Raw genomic sequence first — 24,584 nt, forward strand, 5'->3', positions numbered from 1 at the left:
GCAAACCTACGTTTCTAGCATTTGTAGACTTAGAGAAAGCTTTTGACAATGATAACTGGAATACTCTCTTTCAAATTCTGAAGGTGGCAGGGGTAAAATACAGGGAGCGAAAGGCTATTTACAGTTTGTACACAAACCAGATGGCAGTTATAAGAGTCGAGGGGCATGAAAGGGAAGCAGTGGTTGGGAAAGGAGTAAGACAGGGTTGTAGCCTCTCCCCGATGTTATTCAGTCTCTATATTGAGCAAGCAGTAAAGGAAACAAAAGAAAAATTCGGAGTAGGTATTAAAATCCATGGAGAAGAAGTAAAAACTTTGAGGATCGCCGATGACATTGTAATTCTGTCAGAGACAGCAAAGGACTTGGAAGAGCAGTTGAACGGAATGGACAGTGTCTTGAAAGGAAGATATAAGATGAACATCAACAAAAGCAAAACGAGGATAATGGAATGTAGTCAAATTAAGTCGGGTGATGCTGAGGGAATTAGATTAGGAAATGAGACACTTAAAGTAGTTAAGGAGTTTTGCTATTTAGGGAGTAAAATAACCGATGATGGTCGAAGTAGAGAGGATATAAAATGTAGACTGGCAATGGCAAGGAAAGCGTTTCTCAAGAAGAGGAATTTGTTAACATCGAGTATAGATTTAAGTGTCAGGAAGTCGTTTCTGAAAGTATTTGTATGGAGTGTAGCGTGTATGGAAGTGAAACATGGACGATAACTAGTTTGCACAAGAAGAGAATAGCAGCTCTCGAAATGTGGTGCTACAGAAGAATGCTGAAGATAAGGTGGGTAGATCACGTAACTAATGAGGAAGTATTGAATAGGATTGGGGAGAAGAGAAATTTGTGGCACAACTTGACTAGAAGAAGGGATCGGTTGGTAGGACATGTTTTGAGGCATCAAGGGATCACAAATTTAGCATTGGAGGGCAGTGTGGGGGGTAAAAATCGTAGAGGGAGACCAAGAGATGAATACACGAAGCAGATTCAGAAGGATGTAGGTTGCAGTAGATACTGGGAGATGAAGAAGCTTGCACAGGATAGAGTAGCGTAGAGAGCTGCATCAAACCAGTCTCAGGACTGAAGACCACAACAACAACAATGCACGACCGCATGTTGCAGGTCCTGTACGGGCCTTTCTGGATACAGAAAATGTTCGACTGCTGCCCTCGCCATCACATTCTCCAGATCTCTCACCAACAGAAAACGTCTGGTCAAAGGTGGCCGAGCAACTGGCTCGTCACAATACGCCAGTCACTACTCTCGATGAACTGTGGTATCGTGTCGAAGCTGCACGGGCAGCTGTACCTGTACACGCCATTCGAGGTCTGTTTGACTCAATGTCCGGGCGTATCAAGGCCGTTGTTACGGCCAGAGATGGTTGTTCTGCGTACTGATTTCTCAGGATCTATGCACCCAAATTACGTAAAAATGTAATCACATGTCAGTTCTAGTATAATATATTTGTCCAAAGAATACCCGTTTATCATCTGCATTTCTTCTTGGTGTAGCAATTTTAATGGCCAGTAGTGTAGCATTAACTCAGTGGCTCTGTTCCTTGAGGATGGAGACAGCAGGTTCCATGTAGAATTTAAACGAAAACCAAGGCAATGAAATTTTCACTCTGCAGCTCATATGACCTGGCACATTAAAACTGTGTGCCTCACCGAGACTCGAACCCAGGTCTTTCCTTCCGCAAGCAAGTCGTCTACCATCTTTCCTGCTTATTAGGCAGTTGCGTTAACCACTTTTTTTATTTATTTTTTATTTTTTTAAGGAAGGTAGGAGAAAAAGAAACCTTTAATATTCACAAAACCATAGTAGTCCTTATACGTTATAACTGTCCTGGAAGGAACCGCGCTACCGTTCTACCATGCAGCATGAAACAACAACAAAGTGGGGCTACCTCTGGAACCAAAAAAAGAAAATATTTACAGATATTAAAACAAAATTCGAATGAAACATTCCATTGCTAACTTTGCTTGTGTTAATTCTTCCTGGGTCGCATACTCGCGTAGTTTTCCTTAGCTGATGATCACTTTTTATTAGCTCTTCACACCTAATACGGAGAGACTCTTCTCTCTCAGGAGAGTGCCGAATGTGGCTGGATTATTCTGACATGTTTCTTAAAACTTGCGTTGTAATGTCTCCTTACTTGCCCAGTATAAAACTTCTGTCACTCTGCACAATTTAGCATATTTACAGAGCTTTGCACTGCTTGACAAAAGAAGCACCAAGATGGGAAGCAGGGAAAGAAGTGAAACTTAATGGATGGACGGGCATGCGATGTTATTTCATTTATTATAAAGTAGAATGAGATTTACGAAGAACTTGGGCTGTATGAACTCATTTACCAGTATGACGTTTCACCCCATCTAGCCTGCGCTGATTATGTTGGGAAGGGTGTCTTAAAGTCCCTGTTTGCTATCCCGAGCCAGGCTGTTTCAGCTGGTCGTTGATATCCTACATCCTGGCATTGGGACAGAGACGACATCCCAGCTAGCTCTACAAGTGTTTTATGGAGGATAGATCTGTGGATCTTGGTTGCCAATAGGGTACCTCTGCATCATGGGGAGAATTCATTCAGACACGTGATGTTTGAATCAGCATTATCCTGTTGAAAAATGACAGCACGATGATGATGATGATGATGATGTTTGGTTTATGGGGCGCTCAACTGTGCGGTCATCAGCCCCTGTACAAAGTCCCAATTTTTACACAGCCCAATGTTTTACACAGTCCAATCTAGCCAAAGCAACGAATGACGATGACGATGATGATGATGATGATGATGATGATGATGTTATGATGAGAACAACACAAACACCCAGTCCCTAGGCAGAGAAAATCCCCAACTCGGTTGGGAATCGAACCCGGACCCCGTCGCATGAGAGATAAAATGTGAGGATGGAGTGAAACGTAGGAGGTGCATTCAAGTTCTAAGGCCTATTTTTTTTCTAATTAACTACTCACCCGAAATCGATGAAACTGGCGTTACTTCACGACGTAATCGCCCTGCAGACGTACACATTTTTCACTACGCTGACGCCATGATTCCATGGCAGCGGCGAACGCTTCTTTAGGTGTTTGTTTTGACCACTGGAACATCGCTGAGGCAATAGCAGCTCGGCTGGTGAATGTGCGGCCACGGAGAGTGTCTTTCATTGTTGGAAAAAGCCAAAAGTCACTAGGATCCAGGTCGGGTGAGTAGGGAGCATGAGGAATCACTTCAAAGTTGTTATCATGAAGAAACAGTTGCGTAACGTTAGCTCGATGTGCGGGTGCGTTGTCTCGGTGAAACAGCACACGCGCAGCCCTTCCCAGACGTTTTTGTTGCAGTGCAGGAAGGAATTTGTTCTTCAAAACATTTTCGTAGGATGCACCTGTTACCGTAGTGCCCTTTGGAACGCAATGGGTAAGGATTACGTCATCGCTGTCCCAGAACATGGACACCATCATTTTTTCAGCACTGGCGGTTACCCGAAATTTTTTTGGTGGCGGTGAACCTGTGTGCTTCCATTGAGATGACTGGCGCTTTGTTTCTGGATTGAAAAATGGCATCCATGTCTCATCCATAGTCACAACCGACGAAAGGAAAGACCCATTCTTGCTGTCGTTGCACGTCAACATTGTGTGGCAACATGCCACACGGGCAGCCGTGTGGTCGTCTGTCAGCATTCGTGGCACCCACCTGGATGACACTCTTCGCATTTTCAGGTCGTCATGCAGGATAGTGTGCACAGAACCCACAGAAATGCCAACTCTGGAGGCGATCTGTTCGACAGTCATTCGGCGATCCCCCAAAACAATTCTCTCCACTTTCTCGATCGTGTCGTCAGACCGAGCCCAAGGTTGTTTCGGTTTGTTGTCACACAAGGTTCTGCCTTCATTAAACTGTCGCACCCACGAACGCACTTTCGACACATCCATAACTCCATCACCACATGTCTCCTTCAACTGTCGATGAATTTCAATTGGTTTCACACCACGCAAATTCAGAAAACGAATGATTACACGCTGTTCAAGTAAGGAAAACGTCGCCATTTTAAGTATTTAAAACAGTTCTCATTCTCGCTGCTGGCGGTAAAATTCCATATGCCGTACGGTGCTGCCATCTCTGGGACGTATTGACAATGAACGCGGCCTCATTTTAAAACAATGCGCATGTTTCTATATCTTTCCAGTGCGGTGAAAAAAAATCGGAGGCCTTAGAACTTCAATGCACCTCGTATTGTTCAGTACTCACTTTTAAGCCATGATTAGGAGTGATATCCTATGATACCCACGCCACGCACTGTGGCAAACCATGGGAAAGCGATATGCACGAAGTGTTGAGTGCTCTCGACAAGGGGTTTCAGATCGATTTCGTATTTCTGGATTTCCAGACGGCTTTTGACGCTGTTCCGCACAAGCGGCTCGTAAAATTCCGTGCTTATGGAATATCGTCTCAGTTATGTGACTGGATTCTGTAACACCTCCGTTTTTATCCCGACCTGATCTGATCGAGTAGCAGCCCAATATTTATTATTAAAATGACTGTGAACCTAATGGGGCTGGTAATTGGAACTGATTGCTACGGAAGTTGTTACTTTCCAATTCATCCTGTTCAGTACTATAATACTGAATGTCTGGTAATAAGGAACACCAAGACAGTTTTACTAATTACGAACTTATATTCTTCTCAAAACACAAAAAGGAGATAGCCACTGCCTTCGTCTTACATATCTAATTACGGCTAATCTCAGCACAGGCTTTCTTCATTTTCCATTATCGTCACACGCTAATCCATCACTGCATCCAACACTGCAATCCAAGGTTAGGCCGGCGCGGTAGGCGCGAAACTCAATATCGGCACTAGTAACGTCACTGATCACTTTTCACTTTTAGAAAGATACTTCATCACTTTCCCGGTATTCATTTATTATTTAGGGGTCTAACCACCTCGATGGTGACACCCTTCTCGGTTAAAAACCCTGTATTCCAATAATGGCCTCCACACACACACCATTCCCGCCAACCACTCTGGCGCATCTCGACACTCGCTCTCGCAACACGTCACAATCGATTGTTCGCCCTATCGACCTGTGCCGAGTGCAAAGTTATAGTAAGGGCCTACGGACCCCTTACAATTCGTGATTTCCTGTCAGAGAGGTCACAGTTCATAGTGACTGACGGAAAGTCATCGAGTAAAACAGAAGTGATTTCTGGCGTTCCCCAAGGAACCTTTGCTTATCCTCATCTACATACACGATTTGGGAGACAATCTGAGCAACCGTCTTCGGTTGTTTGCAGATGAAGCTGTCGTTTATCGACTAATAAAGTCATCACAAGATCAAAACAAACTGTAAAACGATTTAGAAAAAATATCTAAATGGTGCGAAAAGTGGCAGTTGACGCTAAATAACGAAAAGTGTGAAGTCATCCACATGAGTGCTAAAAGGAACTCGTTAAACTTCGGTTACTCGATAAATCAGTCAAATCTAAAGACCATAAATTGAACTAAACACCTAGCAATTACAATTACGACCAACTTCAATTAGAAAGAAGACACAGAAAATGTTGTGAGGACGGCTCACCAAATACTGTGCTTTATTGGCAGGACACTTGGAAAATGTTACAGACCTACTAAGGAGACTGCCTATACTACGCTTGTCCGTCCTCTTTTAGAATACTGCTCAAAATGGTTCAAATAGCTCTGAGCACTATGGGACTTAACATCCATGGTCATCAGTCCCCTAGAACTTAGAACTACTTAAACCTAACTAACCTAAGGACAGAATGAGATTTTCACTCTGCAGCGGAGTGTGCGCTGATATGAAACTTCCTGGCGGATTAAAACTGTGTGCCCGACCGAGACTCGAACTCGGGACCTTTGCCTTTCGCGGGCAAGTGCTCTACCAACTGAGCTACCGAAGCACGACTCACGCCCGGTACTCACAGCTTTACTTCTGCCAGTATCTCGTCTCCTACCTTCCAAACTTTACAGAAGCTCTCCTGCGAACCTTGCAGAACTAGCACTCCTGAAAGAAAGGATATAGCGGAGACATGGCTTAGCCACAGCCTGGGGGATGTTTCCAGAATGAGATTTTCACTCTGCAGCGGAGTGTGCGCTGATATGAAACTTCCTGGCAGATTAAAACTGTGTGCCCGACCGAGACTCGAACTCGGGACCTTTGCCTTTCGCGGGCAAGTGCTCTACCAACTGAGCTACCGAAGCACGACTCACGCCCTGTACTCACAGCTTTACTTCTGCCAGTATCTCGTCTCCTACCTTCCAAACTTTACAGAAGCTCTCCTGCGAACCTTGCAGAACTAGCACTCCTGAAAGAAAGGATATAGCGGAGACATGGCTTAGCCACAGCCTGGGGGATGTTTCCAGAATGAGATTTTCACTCTGCAGCGGAGTGTGCGCTGATATGAAACTTCCTGGCAGATTAAAACTGTGTGCCCGACCGAGACTCGAACTCGGGACCTTTGCCTTTCGCGGGCAAGTGCTCTACCAACTGAGCTACCGAAGCACGACTCACGCCCTGTACTCACAGCTTTACTTCTGCCAGTATCTCGTCTCCTACCTTCCAAACTTTACAGAAGCTCTCCTGCGAACCTTGCAGAACTAGCACTCCTGAAAGAAAGGATATAGCGGAGACATGGCTTAGCCACAGCCTGGGGGATGTTTCCAGAATGAGATTTTCACTCTGCAGCGGAGTGTGCGCTGATATGAAACTTCCTGGCAGATTAAAACTGTGTGCCCGACCGAGACTCGAACTCGGGACCTTTGCTTTTCGCGGGCAAGTGCTCTACCAACTGAGCTACCGAAGCACGACTCACGCCCGGTACTCACAGCTTTACTTCTGCCAGTATCTCGTCTCCTACCTTCCAAACTTTACAGAAGCTCTCCTGCGAACCTTGCAGAACTAGCACTCCTGAAAGAAAGGATATAGCGGAGACATGGCTTAGCCACAGCCTGGGGGATGTTTCCAGAATGAGATTTTCACTCTGCAGCGGAGTGTGCGCTGATATGAAACTTCCTGGCAGATTAAAACTGTGTGCCCGACCGAGACTCGAACTCGGGTTCGCAGGAGAGCTTCTGTAAAGTTTGGAAGGTAGGAGACGAGATACTGGCAGAAGTAAAGCTGTGAGTACCGGGCGTGAGTCGTGCTTCGGTAGCTCAGTTGGTAGAGCACTTGCCCGCGAAAGGCAAAGGTCCCGAGTTCGAGTCTCGGTCGCTTACAGTTTTAATCTGCCAGGAAGTTTCATAACCTAAGGACAGCACACAACACCCAGCCATCTCGAGGCAGAGAAAATCCCTGACCCCGCCGGGAATCGAACCCGGGAACCCGGGCGTGGGAAGCGAGAACGCTACCGCACGACCACGAGATGCGGGCTAGAATACTGCTGCGCGGTGTGGGATCCTTACCAGGTAGGACTGACGGAGTACATCGAAAAAGTTCAAATAAGGGCAGCACGTTTTGTATTATCGTGAAATAGGCGAGAGAGTGTCACTGAAATGATAAAGTACTTGGGCAGGACATCATTACAAAAAGGCGTTTTTTGTTGCGGTGGAATCTTCTCGCGAAATTGTAAGCTACATCTCTACATCTACATCCATAGTCCGCAAGCCACCTGACGGTGTGTGGCGGAGGGTACCTTGAGTACCTCTATCGGTTCTCCTTTCTATTCCAGTCTCGTATTGTTTGTGGAAAGAAGGATTGTCGGTATGCCTCTGTGTGGGCTCTAATCTCTCTCATTTTATCCTCACGGTCTCTTCGCGAGATGTACGTAGGAGGGAGCAATATACTGCTCGACTCCTCGGTGAAGGTATGTTCTCGAAACTTCAACAAAACCCCTTAGCGAGCTACTGACCGTCTCTCCTGCAGAGTCTTCCGCTGGAGTCTTTCTACCATCTCCGTAACGCTTTCGCGATTACTAAATGATCCTGTAACGAAGCGCGCTGCTCTCCGTTGGATCTTCGCTATCTCTTCTATCAACCCTATCTGGTACGGATCCCACACTGCTGAGCAGTATTCAAGCAGTGGGCGAACAAGCGTACTGTAACCTACTTCCTTTGTTTTCGGATTGCATTTCCTTAGGATTCTTCCAATGAATCTCAGTCTGGCATCTGCTTTACCGACGATCAACTTTATATGATCATTCCATTTTACATCACTCCCAGATAATTTATGGCATTAACTGCTTCCAGTTGCTGACCTGCTATATTGTAGCTAAATGATAAGGGATCTATCTTTCTATGTATTCGCAGCACATTACACTTGTCTACATTGAGATTCAATTGCCATTCCCTGCACCATGCGTCAATTCGCTGCAGATCCTCCTGCATTTCAGTACAACTTTCCATTGTTACAACCTCTCGATACACCACAGCATCATCCGCAAAAAGCCTCAGTGAACTTCCGAAGTCATCCACCAGGTCATTTATGTATATTGTGAATAGCAACGGTCCTACGACACTCCCCTGCGGCACACCTGAAATCACTCTTACTTCAGAACACTTCTCTCCATTGCGAATAACATGCTGCGTTCTGTTATCTAGGCGACGAAGACTGGTATTTACACGTTTATGCCGCAACTGCTTGTCCACTGAGTGGCCTTTTTGACATTTTATGCTCCATCGGATAGATGGCGTGTTCTCCAGGACTCATCTGAAAGCATAGAACGAGTGAACGTTTTCGCCTGGGGAATGGTTCAAAATGGTTCAAAAGGCTATGAACACTATGGGACTTAACATCTGAGGTCATCAGTCCCCTACAACTTAGAACTGCTTAAACCTAACTAACCTAGGGACATCACACACATCCATGCCCGAGGCAGGATTCGAAGCAACGACTGTAGCAGTCGCGCAGATCCAGACTGAAGCGCCTAGAACCGCTCGGCCACACCGGCTGGCGTCTATATTTGCATAGTCAGTTCGGAAGGAATAGAGATTGTCTCTTAGGAAGGCTTCTAGTGATACTTTATCCGCTTTGTTTAAATAAGATTATTTTGCGTTTGTTTCTGGTGCATTTGGAAGAAGAAACGGTATTGAGCCTAGCTACAACGACCTCGTGATCACTAATCCCTGTATCAGTCATGATGCTCTCTCAGATGTTTAGGTCGGGTGGTAGGGACAGAGCATCGAGTGACATTATACTGAGTGCACTATCCGAAAATTACCTGGAACAATTAAACAGAGAACCGACTCGTGGAGATAACATCTTGGACCTACTGATAACAAACAGACCCGAACTTTTCCACTCTGTAAGTGCAGAACAGGGAATCAGTGATCATAAGGCCGTTGCAGCATCTCTGAATATGGAAGTTAATAGGAATATAAAAAAAGGGAGGAAGGTTTATGTTTAGCAAGAGTAATAGAAGGCAAATTTCAGACTACCTAACAGATCAAAACGAAAATTTCTGTTCCGACACTGACAATGTTGAGTGTTTATGGAAAAAGTTAAAGGCAATCGTAAAATGCGTTTTAGACAGGTACGTGCCGAGTAAAACTGTGAGGGACGGGAAAAACCCACCGTGGTTTAACAACATAGTTAGGAAACTACTGCGAAAGCAAAGAGAGCTTCACTGCAAGTTTAAACGCAGCCAAAACATCTCAGAAAAACAGAAGCTAAACGATGTCAAAGTTAGCGTAAGGAGGGTTATGCGTGAAGCGTTCAGTGAATTCGAAAGTAAAATTCTATGTACCGACTTGACAGAACATCCTAGGAAGTTCTGGTCTTACGTTAAATCAGTAAGTGGCTCGAAACAGCATATCCAGACACTCCGGGATGATGATGGCATTGACACAGAGGATGACACGCGTAAAGCTGAAATACTAAACACCTTTTTCCAAAGCTGTTTCACAGAGGAAGACCGCACTGCAGTTCCTTCTCTAAATCCTCGCACAAACGAAAAAATGGCTGACATCGAAATAAGTGTCCAAGGAATAGAAAAGCAACTGGAATCACTCAACAGAGGAAAGTCCACTGGACCTGACGGGATACCAATTCGATTCTACACAGAGTACGCGAAAGAACTTGCCCCCCTTCTAACAGCCGTGTACCGCAAGTCTCTAGAGGAACTGAAGGTTCCAAATGATTGGAAAAGAGCACAGGTAGTCCCAGTCTTCAAGAAGGGTCATCGAGCAGATGCGCAAAACTATAGAACTATATCTCTGACATCGATCTGTTGTAGAGTTTTGGAACATGTCTTTTGCTCGAGTATCATGTCGTTTTTGGAAACCCAGAATCTACTCTGTAGGAATCAGATTCCGGAAACAGCGATCGTGTGAGACCCAACTCCCTTTATTTGTTCGTGAGACCCAGAAAATATTAGATACAGGCTCCCAGGTAGATGCTATTTTCCTTGACTTCCGGAAGGCGTTCGATACAGTTCCGCACTGTCGCCTGATAAACAAAGTAAGAGCCTACGGAATATCAGACCAGCTGTGTGGTTGGATTGAAGAATTTTTAGTAAACAGAACATAGCATGTTGTTATCAATGGAGAGACGTCTACTGGCGTTAAAGTAACCTCTGGTGTGCTACAGGAAGTGTTATGGGACCGTTACTTTTCACAATATATATAAATGACCTAGTAGATAGTGTCGGAAGTTCCATGCGGCTTTTCGCGGATGATGCTGTAGTATACAGAGAAGTTGCAGCATTAGAAAATTGTAGTGAAATGCAGGAAGATATGCAGCGGATAGCCACTTGGTGCAGGGAGTGGCAACTGACCCTTAACATAGACAAATGTAATGTATTGCGAATACATAGACAGAAGGATCCTTTATTGTATGATTACATGATAGCAGAACAAACAGTGGTAGCAGTTACTTCTGTAAAATATCTGGGAGTATGCGTGCGGAACGATTTGAAGTGGAATGATCATATAAAATTAATTGTTGGTAAGGCGGGTACCAGGTTGAGATTCATTGGGAGAGTCCCTAGAAAATGTAGTCCATCAACAAAGGATGTGGCTTACAAAACACTCGTTCGACCTATACTCGAGTATTGCTCATCAGTGTGGGATCCGTACCAGATCGGGTTGACGGAGGAGATAGAGAAGATCCAAAGAAGAGCGGCGCGTTTCGTCACAGGGTTATTTGGTAACCGTGATAGCGTTACGGAGATGTTTAGCAAACTCAAGTGGCAGACTCTGCAAGAGAGGCGCTCTGCATCGCGGTGTAGCTTGCTGTCCAGGTTTCGAGAGGGTGCATTTCTGGATGAGGTATCGAATATATTGCTTCCCCTTACTTATACCTCTCGGGGAGATCAGGAATGTAAAATTAGAGATATTCGAGCGCGCACGGAGGCTTTCAGACAGTCCTTCTTCCCGCGAACCATACGCGACTGGAACAGAAAAGGGAGGTAATGACAGTGGCCCGTAAAGTGCCCTCCGGCACACACCGTTGGGTGGCTTGCGGAGTATAAATGTAGATGTAGATGTAGATGTATTAACTCTGGATTGTTTGTGGCTAAGAGGTCAGATCATATTATATGAACATTCCATTTTAAATCACTCCTAATATCTACTCCCAGATAATTTACGGAATTAACTGCTTTCAGTTCACGAATAAAAAATTTTACAGCCTACGGTGGATTTTTTAAATACACTCCTGGAAATTGAAATAAGAACACCGTGAATTCATTGTCCCAGGAAGGGGAAACTTTATTGACACATTCCTGGGGTCAGATACATCACATGATCACACTGACAGAACCACAGGCACATACACACAGGCAACAGAGCATGCACAATGTCGGCACTAGTACAGTGTATATCCACCTTTCGCAGCAATGCAGGCTGCTATTCTCCCATGGAGACGATCGTAGAGATGCTGGATGTAGTCCTGTGGAACGGCTTGCCATGCCATTTCCACCTGGCGCCTCAGTTGGACCAGCGTTCGTGCTGGACGTGCAGACCGCGTGAGACGACGCTTCATCCAGTCCCAAACATGCTCAATGGGGGACAGATCCGGAGATCTTGCTGGCCAGGGTAGTTGACTTACACCTTCTAGAGCACGTTGGGTGGCACGGGATACATGCGGACGTGCATTGTCCTGTTGGAACAGCAAGTTCCCTTGCCGGTCTAGGAATGGTAGAACGATGGGTTCGATGACGGTTTGGATGTACCGTGCACTATTCAGTGTCCCCTCGACGATCACCAGTGGTGTACGGCCAGTGTAGGAGATCGCTCCCCACACCATGATGCCGGGTGTTGGCCCTGTGTGCCTCGGTCGTATGCAGTCCTGATTGTGGCGCTCACCTGCACGGCGCCAAACACGCATACGACCATCATTGGCACCAAGGCAGAAGCGACTCTCATCGCTGAAGACGACACGTCTCCATTCGTCCCTCCATTCACGCCTGTCGCGACACCACTGGAGGCGGGCTGCACGATGTTGGGGCGTGAGCGGAAGACGGCCTAACGGTGTGCGGGACCGTAGCCCAGCTTCATGGAGACGGTTGCGAATGGTCCTCGCCGATACCCCAGGAGCAACAGTGTCCCTAATTTGCTGGGAAGTGGCGGTGCGGTCCCCTACGGCACTGCGTAGGATCCTACGGTCTTGGCGTGCATCTGTGCGTCGCTGCGGTCCGGTCCCAGGTCGACGGGCACGTGCACCTTCCGCCGACCACTGGCGACAACATCGATGTACTGTGGAGACCTCACGCCCCACGTGTTGAGCAATTCGGCGGTACGTCCACCCGGCCTCCCGCATGCCCACTATACGCCCTCGCTCAAAGTCCGTCAACTGCACATACGGTTCACGTCCACGCTGTCGCGGCATGCTACCAGTGTTAAAGACTGCGATGGAGCTCCGTATGCCACGGCAAACTGGCTGACACTGACGGCGGCGGTGCACAAATGCTGCGCAGCTAGCGCCATTCGACGGCCAACACCGCGGTTCCTGGTGTGTCCGCTGTGCCGTGCGTGTGATCATTGCTTGTACAGCCCTCTCGCAGTGTCCGGAGCAAGTATGGTGGGTCTGACACACCGGTGTCAATGTGTTCTTTTTTCCATTTCCAGGAGTGTAGTTTTAGCGAGCAGAAATGACACCACGCCTGTGAACAAACACGTGGAGAGACTAACGGCGCCGCCTGTTGCTGATTGCAGAAGTGCCTGACGACGCTGGACCTGACCTCCCTGGGAGTGGGGTCCTGCGTGGGCACCGGCATGTACCTGGTGGCCGGCATGGTCGCCAAGTCCGTGGCCGGGCCCGGGGTCATCTTCTCCTTCATCATAGCCGCCATCGCCTCCATCTTCTCTGGTGAGTACCATAGTCAGTGCCCACGTCCCGTGCTTACTGCTCTGGAGCTTCGTATCTGGAGAGTGGAAAGCAGGTGTGTCCTCTTCAGTGTCAACAAAGAAGTAGTAAATTTGAATTTATACTGGTACGTGGAAGTGGGAGGTGCCACAGGGTACTGTTCTAGGTCTGCTGCTTCTTTTTTTTATTAAACCTGTTTCACAATTCCTATTACTGGTTTCTACGGGTTGTGAGGGGACTTACAAGGGAACCTCCCCATCGCACCCCCCCTCAGATTTAGTTATAAGTTGGCACAGTGGATAGGCCTTGAAAAACTGAACACAGATCAATCCAGAAATCAGGAAGAAGTTTTGTGGAACTATGAAAAAAATAAGCAAAATGCACAAACTGAGCAGTCCATGCACAACATAGGCAATATCAAGGCTAGTGTGAGCTCAAGAGCGCCGTGGTTAGCGTGAGCAGCTGCGGAGCGAGAGGTCCTTGGTTCAAGTCTTCCCTCAAGTGAAAAGTTTACTTTCTTTATTTTCGCACAGTTGTGATCTTTCTGTTCGTTCATTGACGTCTCTGTTCACTGTAATAAGTTCAGTGTCTGTATTTTGCGACCGCACCGCAAAACCGCCCGATTAGTAGACGAAAGGACGTGCCTCTCCAATGGGAACCGAAAACATTTGATCGCAAGGTCATAGGTCAACCGATTCCTCCACAGGAAAACACGTCTGATATATTCTGTACGACACTGGCGACGGCATGTGCGTCACATGACTGGAATATGTTGTCGACCCTCCTAACTTGTACACTTGGCGAACGGGTAAAAAGATTCTTCTACCTTGCCCGATTTAGGTTTTCTTGTGGATGTGATAATCACTCCCAAAAAAGTGATGAAACCATAAGACTTTGTCACATAAAATGAAAATAAAAAATCAAACTCTTCGCTCAAGGGAAGACTTGAATCAAGGACATTTTGCTCCGCAACTACTCACGCTAACCACGGGACCACGTCGCTCCTAGGCTCATATTGTTCTTGATGTTACTTATCTTGTACATGGATTACTCAGTTTGTATATTTTGCTTATTTTTTCCATAGTTCCACACAACTTCTTCCTATTTCCTCGATTGATCTGTGTTCAGTTTTTTAAGGCCTATCCACTGTGCCAACTTATAACTAAATCTGAGGGGGGTGCGATGGGGAGGTTCCCTTGTTAGTCTGGAAATATTCGGTTTGGATGAGAAATGAGTTTCGAGATTGGATTGTAACCTCCCCCTGACCTATCGACCTTAATGACAGTGAAAAATTAAACCACATGTACCTAAAGTGTTGTGTACAGAGTTCTGCGTAGTCAGTGCAAACACAAGAGCGTGCCCCGCTAAGCATGACAGCACAGCCACAGCGCTCGTCCGTCTCCGCACTACGAGATGGCGCTGCCTTAGAGACGGACCAAATTCTGCTTCCGTCGATCCGCGTATTAATATGTCACACAGCCAATGAGATTGCTGCTAACGTAGAACCTTTTCTCCTCGCGGATCACACTCGCGCAGTGATACCTGAACGCTCGAGGTATTATAACGAGTGAACAGACCTCCGATTAGTCAGTCTGCATTAGTCTGCATCAGTCTGCATTAGTCTGTAGTCAAGTTTCAGCCTGCGCCTAATAAGATTATCATATTCCTGTACATAGCCATGAAGAGAAATGTATAGACACTTTGTCAAGTATCAGAGATATGTGAGAATAAGATTAACGTACCAAGACCAAAGGAACTTCTGATTGTCAATTGTAAATAGCATCCAGAATCAAGTTAAGTAATTTTATGATTGTTATTATTTTAATAAATATGTGTGAAAATTAATCAAGTTCTGTTTAAAGTTGGTCACTGTCAATCTTCTACTCTAAGCGTGCAAGTGGCATTTCTATCGTCTGACCTAACGGCAGAAGATAAACAAGCCACAATAAGACCACCAGACATATTGCTGACACTCGCCTACTTCGTTAGAGCAACAAGTCAAATAATCTGATGGTGTGTGTACCGGAGGTCCTACAGTACGCACACCACATAAAGGAAATTTGGGAAAAGCAATCGTCACCGAAGTTAATTTGTCAGTAAAGAAGAAGGAAGGGTTACATCTAAATGAAAGGAAAATTCAAATGAAATTGGTGGAAATTAATTTTGAAAAAGTGTAAAGTTAGTAAAGAAAGTAAATGTGCGGTCGTTACATTAACAATTAACTGGCGTTAATAAGATATTTGAGATTTGGGGAAAATTACAGTCGCCAGTCCTATGGACAACTACTATAATAACAGAAAAAGAAAGGTTAATGCACATATAATTAGCAGTAAAGGCGTGGCAAGTGAAGGTTGACACGTATTGTGTGAAAACTCAATGTTTGTCAGAAGGAATAAATTTCGCTACGCTCTGACTTAATTTAGCAAAAGAATTAATAAAACCAGGAAGTTGAAAGTTAATTTAGTGACTCAAATTAATAGTGAACTTTGTTTCTGAAGCACTACGAAATACAATAAAATAAGGTTAGTATTGGGCTACCTCAACAATCATCTGAAAAGCAACTTGATCTACGCAATTTGGAAATAAGAGATTTAACTTTGAGCTTGAATTAAATGATTTTGAACAATTAACAATGGTAAAATTTAGTACGTACCAAGCTGAGCTGCAGTAACAAGTAAGCTAAAATATGGTAACAAAACTCGCACTCGTAATTTGCGCTTGTGTAATATAAATATAGTTCTGTTTGGTTATTGTAGCCAGGTATGAATACTTTAATTGAACTTCGGAATTAAAGCAGTGAAATAGAATGATATTCCTTTAATGCTGGCGTTTGAATTTCAACGACACTCGGGTTCATTTCGGAAAAGGAAGGGACCCTGCTTGGTAGTGCAGTTGGGACAATGAGCAACAAAGGTTCATGCTAAGTTGCTGAATTTTAATGATGGAAATGGAACAGTTTGAAAAGCTGAGGTTTGCCGTACAGTTCTAAAACTTCACATGCTTTCAGTCTTCCTTGTTGGTTGAAGTTTTGATGTTCAAATGTGTGCGAAATCTTATGGTACTTAACAAACACACACACCCACGCCAGAGGGAGGACTCGAACCTCCGCTGTACAGTCCATGACTGCGGCACCTAAGACCGCTCGGCTAATCCCGCGCAGTGAAGGTATGAATTCGTCGATCGAGGAGGTGGCGACAGTCACTCATTGTCGGCCGTCGCTGTTGAAGAAGCTGGATGTTGGCGCGCCTTCTTCTCGACACGGTCACCAGGCGAAACGGGCTCTTGATGTGCGCCAGCTAATGCTTCCCGTCCGCGACACCGTGTCAGCAACTATCATAGCAAGCCCCGCGCAATTACATGCTGCCAAACCCCGAAAGCGCGTCAACTCGCGGGGGTGTCACACAACACACCTGCTCCAACGCCCTACTCCAGCCAGACTCTGCTCTGCCCGTGCTGCAAGCGGCAGAGTTAATACTACCAAAGATCCTAAACACTTTGGTTCTCCACATGACATATCAATGGAATCGTTCGATAACATACTTTTCCCTATGCAAGACCCAGCGTAAAAATACAAATAATATTTACAAAACAAACCAATTACACATCGACATAAATGCATATATATATATATATATATATATATACTCCTGGAAATGGAAAAAAGAACACATTGACACCGGTGTGTCTGACCCACCATACTTGCTCCGGACACTGTGAGAGGGCTGTACAAGCAATGATCACACGCACGGCACAGCGGACACACCAGGAACCGCGGTGTTGGCCGTCGAATGGCGCTAGCTGCGCAGCATTTGTGCACCGCCGCCGTCAGTGTCAGCCAGTTTGCCGTGGCATACGGAGTCTTTAACACTGGTAGCATGCCGCGACAACGTGGACGTGAACCGTATGTGCAGTTGACGGACTTTGAGCGAGGGCGTATAGTGGGCATGCGGGAGGCCGGGTGGACGTACCGCCGAATTGCTCAACACGTGGGGCGTGAGGTCTCCACAGTACATCGATGTTGTCGCCAGTGGTCGGCGGAAGGTGCACGTGCCCGTCGACCTGGGACCGGACCGCAGCGACGCACGGATGCACGCCAAGACCGTAGGATCCTACGCAGTGCCGTAGGGGACCGCACCGCCACTTCCCAGCAAATTAGGGACACTGTTGCTCCTGGGGTATCGGCGAGGATCATTCGCAACCGTCTCCATGAAGCTGGGCTACGGTCCCGCACACCGTTAGGCCGTCTTCCGCTCACGCCCCAACATCGTGCAGCCCGCCTCCAGTGGTGTCGCGACAGGCGTGAATGGAGGGACGAATGGAGACGTGTCGTCTTCAGCGATGAGAGTCGCTTCTGCCTTGGTGCCAATGATGGTCGTATGCGTGTTTGGCGCCGTGCAGGTGAGCGCCACAATCAGGACTGCATACGACCGAGGCACACAGGGCCAACACCCGGCATCATGGTGTGGGGAGCGATCTCCTACACTGGCCGTACACCACTGGTGATCGTCGAGGGGACACTGAATAGTGCACGGTACATCCAAACCGTCATCGAACCTATCGTTCTACCATTCCTAGACCGGCAAGGGAACTTGCTGTTCCAACAGGACAATGCACGTCCGCATGTATCCCGTGCCACCCAACGTGCTCTAGAAGGTGTAAGTCAACTACCCTGGCCAGCAAGATCTCCGGATCTGTCCCCCATTGAGCATGTTTGGGACTGGATGAAGCGTCGTCTCACGCGGTCTGCACGTCCAGCACGAACGCTGGTCCAACTGAGGCGCCAGGTGGAAATGGCATGGCAAGCCGTTCCACAGGACTACATCCAGCATCTCTACGATCGTCTCCATGGGAGAATAGCAGCCTGCATTGCTGCGAAAGGTGGATATACACTGTACTAGTGCCGACATTGTGCATGCTCTGTTGCCTGTGTCTATGTGCCTGTGGTTCTGTCAGTGTGATCATGTGATGTATCTGACCCCAGGAATGTGTCAATAAAGTTTCCCCTTCCTGGGACAATGAATTCACGGTGTTCTTATTTCAATTTCCAGGAGTGTATATATATGGTGTCCCAGCTATCTTGTCCACCCAAAATATCTCTGGAACAATAGCAGCTATTGGAAAACGACTTTCACCGGTATCAATATAGGGCTGGGGCCCTTGAAACACACGCCAGCGCTGCTAGCGCACGTCCTGAGGCTCAGGCGTGAACCCCATGCTGCCCGTAATGGCGCAGCAGACCGTATTATTCGTTTCGGACCTCTTGATCTCTTGATAAGTATGGAAGTGTGATTACGCATGTCAATCACATCGCGATTACGGGCAGCATGGGGTTCACGCCTGAGCCTCAGGACGTGCGCTAGCAGCGCATGTCGGGTGTTTCAAGCGTCAACTTCGCGTCTCAATATCTCGGGATGTAATGGGAATATTGCGATGCAATCAACGCCATTGTGTATGTGCTTTGTCATGCTATGGATTGCTGAAGTAAAATATAGGAGGTCCATTTAAAAAATCATAAGTTTGTGTTAAAAAACGCATATGCTTTCGTTTTAGAATGTTTCGAAATGTGTACATTCATGGGTCCCAGCCCTACATTGATACCGGTGAAAGTAGTTTTCCAATAGCTGTTATTGTTCCAGAGATATTTTGGGTGGACAAGATAGCTGGGACACCCTGTATATATATATATATATATATATATATATATATATATATATATATATATACACAAATTGTAAAACAATTACAATATATAAAGACGCAGAAATGTCATATCTTCAGGTAACAAAATAAGGAATAAAATTATAGAACAATAGATGGAAAGCCGGCCGAAGTGGCCGAGCGGTTCTAGGCGCTACAGTCTGGAACCGCGCGACCGCTACGGTCGCAGGTTCGAATCCTGCCTCGGGCATGGACGTGTGTGATGTCTTTAGGTTAGTTAGGTTTAAGTAGTTCTAAGTTCTAGGGAACTGATGACCTCAGTAGTTAAGTCCAATAGTGCTTGGAGTCATTTTTTTGAATAGATGGAAATAGGAGGATGTGCATTTCCGGCGTTACAGGATCATTTTCAAATCTCCCATTTCACACTATGGGGGATAAGGCGTCTGTGTTTCAAGGAATATCCTGAAACACAACAAGCTGCGAATGTACAAAGGTCTAAACAACACAGAACCTGAACAGTGACTCACTGGAGAGGTGTAGTTTGGTCCAGCGAGTCACCATTTCGCCTCCCCTCAAATGACGCAAGGTGTCGAGTGGAAGTGACTACCCAGTTAGTAGTCTAACCGGCTTCGTGTGGAAGCTGTAGTTCAGATCACAAGGGGCTCTGGGCCGTTTTGGGGATATTTTTAGTCCCATGATCCGGGCCCACTCGCTATGGTTACTGTGAACGTTAACCTCGATGTTTATTTCAACATTCTGGGTGACGAAGCATTGCCCTTCCTTCTACACCTCCATACTGAGTGTGCCGTAGACGCTCTCCAAGACGACAACAGCCGTGATTACAGGGCTGCACGGATACGCTCTCGGTTTTTCGAACCTATCGCACCCCAACTGGCCTCCCAAACCAGCCGATCTGAATCCTCTAGTCAATGTCTGGGACTATTTGGAACAGCGGGCAATCAGCATCAGTAACTGTATGTGACATAATCATCACTGAATTTCTTCAGGTCTGTACAACATCCCTGGACAAACTTGTGGACTCCAATCCTCGCTGAATACAGTCCATTATCGATTCTAGAGTCTTTGCTAGGCGGTGTTAGTGTGACATCTCCTATGGGTGATTTATTTCTTGTCCTCTCTGCTTTAACACTGACCTGCTACCAAACATTTAAAATCACTCAAAAAGCTTTCTGTTTTTCACACGATGCAAGTGTTATTGTGAGTGGCGCGGAACATGATACATGCGAGGGACTTTCAATATGTGATGCAACACGTATCTTTTTTCTCGACAAATTTCGGTTAAAAAAAATGAAAAATTTAGTTGTGAACATTGTCGATTACTTACCCTTCAGCCCCTATAGTTTCATGAAGTTTCAATAAGTAGCCACACTATATGTAGCCATCAAAATGGTATCTGTAACAGAAGTGCGTTCCAAGCACAGAGCTGTCATTGATTTTCTTTTGCCAGAAAATACACCATCGCAAATATTTATAGGCGTTGAAGAATGTCTATGGAAACCATGCTGCGAACAAAAACACGGTGAGTCATTGGGCGAGGCGTGTGTCATCGACGCACAAGGTCACGCAAACCTGTCCCATCTGCTGCGTGCCGGCCGGACAGCAACACACAGCTGTGACTCTTCAATGGTGGAACGTGTGGACACTCTCATTCGAGTTGATTGTCAGACCAGAGTCAAATTCCCTGCTGGTAGCACTCACACCCTCGTCCACCAGCTGGGGTACTCACAGCTGTGTCCCCACACAGACACACACACAAACACACACACACACACACACACACACACACACACACACACACACATACACACACTCTGAAATACACTATCGCCCATTAAAATTGCTACACCAAGAAGTAATGCAGATAATAAATGGGTGTTCATTGGACAAATATATTACACTACAACTTACATGTGATTACATTCATTTTCACGTAATTTGGGTGCATAGATCCTGAGAAATCAGTACCCAGAACAACCACCTCTGGCTGTAATAACGGCCTTGATACGCCTGGGCATTGAGAAACAGAGCTTGGATGGCGTGTACAGGTACAGCTGCCCGTGCAGCTTCAACACGATACCACAGTTCATCAAGAGTAGTGACTGGCATATTGTGACGAGCCAGTTGCTCGGCCATCATTGACCAGAGGTTTTCATTTGGTGAGAGTTCTGGAGAATGTGCTGGCCAGGACAGTAGTCGAACATTTTCTGTATCCAGAAAGGCCCGTACAGGACCTGCAACATGCGGTCGTGCATTATCCTGCTGAAATGTAGGGTTTCGCAGGGATCGAATGGAGGGTAGTGCCACGGGTCGTAACGCATCTGAAATTTAACGTCCACTGTTCAAAGTGCCGTCATTGCGAACAAGAGCTGACCGAGGCGTGTAACCGATGGCACCACATACCATCAATACGCGTGATACACCAGTATGGCGATGACGAATACACGCTTCCAGTGTGCGTTCACCGCGATGTCGCCAAACATGGATGCTACCATCACGATGCTGTAAACAGAAGCTGAATTCATCCGAAAAAATGGCGTTGTGCCATTCGTGCACCCAGGTTCGTCGTCGGTCTCTTGTCTGTGATGCAGCGTCAAGGGTAACCGCAGCCACGGTCTCCGAGCTGATAGTCCGTGCTGCTGCAAACGTCGTCGAACTGTTCGTGCAGATGGTTGTTGTCTTGCAAACGTCCCCATCTGTTGACTCAGGGATCGAGACGTGGCTGCACGATCCGTTACAGCCGTGCGGATAAGATGCCTGTCATCTCGACTGCTAGTGATACGAGGCCGTTGGGATCTGGTACGGCGTCCCGTATTACCCTCCTGAACCCACGGATTCCATATTCTGCTAACAGGCATTGGATTTCGACCAACGCCAGCAGCAACAATCGCGATACGATAAACTGCGATCGCGATAGGCTACAATTCGACCTTTATCAAAGTCGCAAACGTGATGGTACGCATTTCTCCTCCTAACACGAGTCATCACAACAACGTTTCACCAGACAACGCCGGTCAACTGCTGTTTGTGTATGAGAAATCGGTTGGAAACTTGCCTCGTGTCAGCACGTTGTAGGTGTCGCCACCGGCGCTAACCTTGTGTGAATGCTCTGAAAAGCGAGTCATTTGCATATCACAGCATCTTCTTCCTTCCTGTCGGTTAAATTTCGCGTCTTTAGCACGTCATCTTCGTGGTGTAGCAATTTTAATGGCGAGTAGTGTAATTTTAGGTCTATAGCTTTTCATGAGTGAGTATCAAAATACGTGATGTACAGGATGTTCCATTTAGCTGATGACCGCCTGTGCGGCGCGGTAGGTGGCTGGCAGCGAGCGCTCCGTTGCTCGGCGACGAGACGCCATGTCGCCCATCTTCTGCTGCAGTACGACGTGACTACATTTAAAATATAAGCAAATAAACTGTGTACCCACCCATGTCACGCAAGCAGACTCTGGAACTACATAGTATTATTTTCAACGCATTTCTGACATTTGTTCAAGAAATTATTAATCGCACAATGTAATTCTCTGTGAGATACTGAATTAATCGATTCACGGATGTTGTTCTTGAGTTCCTCTATCGTGTGGGGATTTATTGTGTACACTTTGTCCTTCAGTGTACCCCACAAATAAAAATCGCACAGAGTTAAATCAGGACTTCTAGCGGGCCTGATATTGTTATTAATCACTCTTTCATCGAACACATCGTCAACTGCGTGCAAAGGAACATACGCTGTTTGAGCTGTTGGTGAAGCCTGTTGACAAAAATGCTGAACCTCGAAACTTCCTGGCAGATTAAAACTGTGTGCTGGACCAAGACTCGAACTCGGAACGTTTGCCTTTTGCGGGCAAGTGCTGTACCAACTGAGCTTTTTTTTGGTCATCAGTCTACTGACTGGTTTGATGCGGCCCGCCACTAATTCCTTTCCTCGTCATCTCAGAGTAGCACTTGCAACCTACGTCCTCAATTATTTGCTTGACGTATTCCAATCTCTGTCTTCCTCTGCAGTTTTTGCCCTCTACAGCTCCCTCTAGTACCATGGAAGTCATTCCCTCATGTATTAGCAGATGTCCTGTCATCCTGTCCCTTCTCCTTATCAGTGTTTTCCACGTATTCCTTTCCTCTCCGATTCTGCGTAGAACCTCCTCATTCCTTACCTTATCAGTCCACCTAATTTTCAACATTCGTCTATAGCACCACATCTCAAATGCTTCGATTCTCTTCTGTTCCGGTTTTCCCACAGTCCATGTTTCACTACCATACAATGCTGTACTCCAGACGTACATCCTCAGAAATTTCTTCCTCAAATTAAGGCCGGTATTTGATATTAGTAGACTTCTCTTGGCCAGAAATGCCTTTTTCGCCATAGCGAATCTGCTTTTGATGTCCTCCTTGCTCCGTCCGTCATTGGTTATTTTACTGCCTAGGTAGCAGAATTCCTTAACTTCATTGACTTCGTGACCATCAATCCTGATGTTAAGTTTCTCGCTGTTCTCATTTCTACTACTTCTCATTACCTTCGTCTTTCTCCGATTTACTCTCAAACCATACTGTATACTCATTAGACTGTTCATTCCGTTCAGCAGATGATTTAATTCTTCTTCACTTTCACTCAGGATAGCAATGTCATCAGTGAATCGTATCATTGATATCCTTTCACCTTGTACTTTAATTCCACTCCTGAACCTTTCTTTTATTTCCATCATTGCTTCCTCGATGTACAGATTGAAGAGTAGAGACGAAAGGCTACAGCCTTGTCTTACACCCTTCTTAATACGAGCACTTCGTTCTTGATCGTCCACTCTTATTATTCCCTCTTGGTTGTTGTACATATTGTATATGACCCGTCTCTCCCTATAGCTTACCCCTACTTTTTTCAGAATCTCGAACAGCTTGCACCATTTTATATTGTCGAACGCTTTTTCCAGGTCGACAAATCCTATGAAAGTGTCTTGATTTTTCTTTAGCCTTGCTTCCATTATTAGCCGTAACGTCAGAATTGCCTCTCTCGTCCCTTTACTTTTCCTAAAGCCAAACTGATCGTTCCCTAGCGCATTCTCAATTTTCTTTTCCATTCTTCTGTATATTATTCTTGTAAGCAGCTTCGATGCATGAGCTGTTAAGCTGATTGTGGATAATTCTCGAACTTGTCAGCTCTTGCCGTCTTCGGAATTGTGTGGATGATGCTTTTCCGAAAGTCGGATGGTATATCGCCAGACTCATAGATTCTACACACCAACGTGAATAGTCGTTTTGTTGCTACTTCCTCGAATGATTTTAGAAATTCTGATGGAATGTTATCTATCCCTTCTGCCTTATTTGACCGTAAGTCCTCCCTATCTCTTCTAAATCGACTCCTGTTTCTTCTTCTATCACATCAGACAAATCTTCACCCTCATAGAGGCTTTCAATGTATTCTTTCCACCTATCTGCTCTCTCCTCTGCATTTAACAGTGGAATTCCCGTTGCACTCTTAATGTTACCACCGTTGCTTTTTTTAATGTCACCAAAGGTTGTTTTGACTTTCCTGTATGCTGAGTCTGTCCTTCCGACAATTATATCTTTTTCGATGTCTTCACATTTTTCCTGCAGCCATTTCGTCTTAGCTTCCCTGCACTTCCTATTTATTTCATTCCTCAGCGACTTGTATTTCTG

The 24,584-nt window shown here is 46.0% G+C and overlaps 1 protein-coding gene across 1 annotated transcript in view; it reads left to right on the top strand.

Annotated features, from left to right (window-relative positions):
• Positions 1–24,584, top strand: part of LOC126108622 (probable cationic amino acid transporter) — a 663,130-nt gene that overhangs the window by 305,405 nt on the left and 333,141 nt on the right. The window contains exon 3 of the mRNA XM_049913934.1: positions 13,106–13,259. Coding sequence (XP_049769891.1) covers positions 13,106–13,259 — 154 coding nt within the window. The remainder of the gene's footprint in view (positions 1–13,105; positions 13,260–24,584) is intronic.

This window comes from Schistocerca cancellata, chromosome 11, assembly GCF_023864275.1.
Source record: "Schistocerca cancellata isolate TAMUIC-IGC-003103 chromosome 11, iqSchCanc2.1, whole genome shotgun sequence".
Taxonomy (NCBI): domain Eukaryota; kingdom Metazoa; phylum Arthropoda; class Insecta; order Orthoptera; family Acrididae; genus Schistocerca; species Schistocerca cancellata.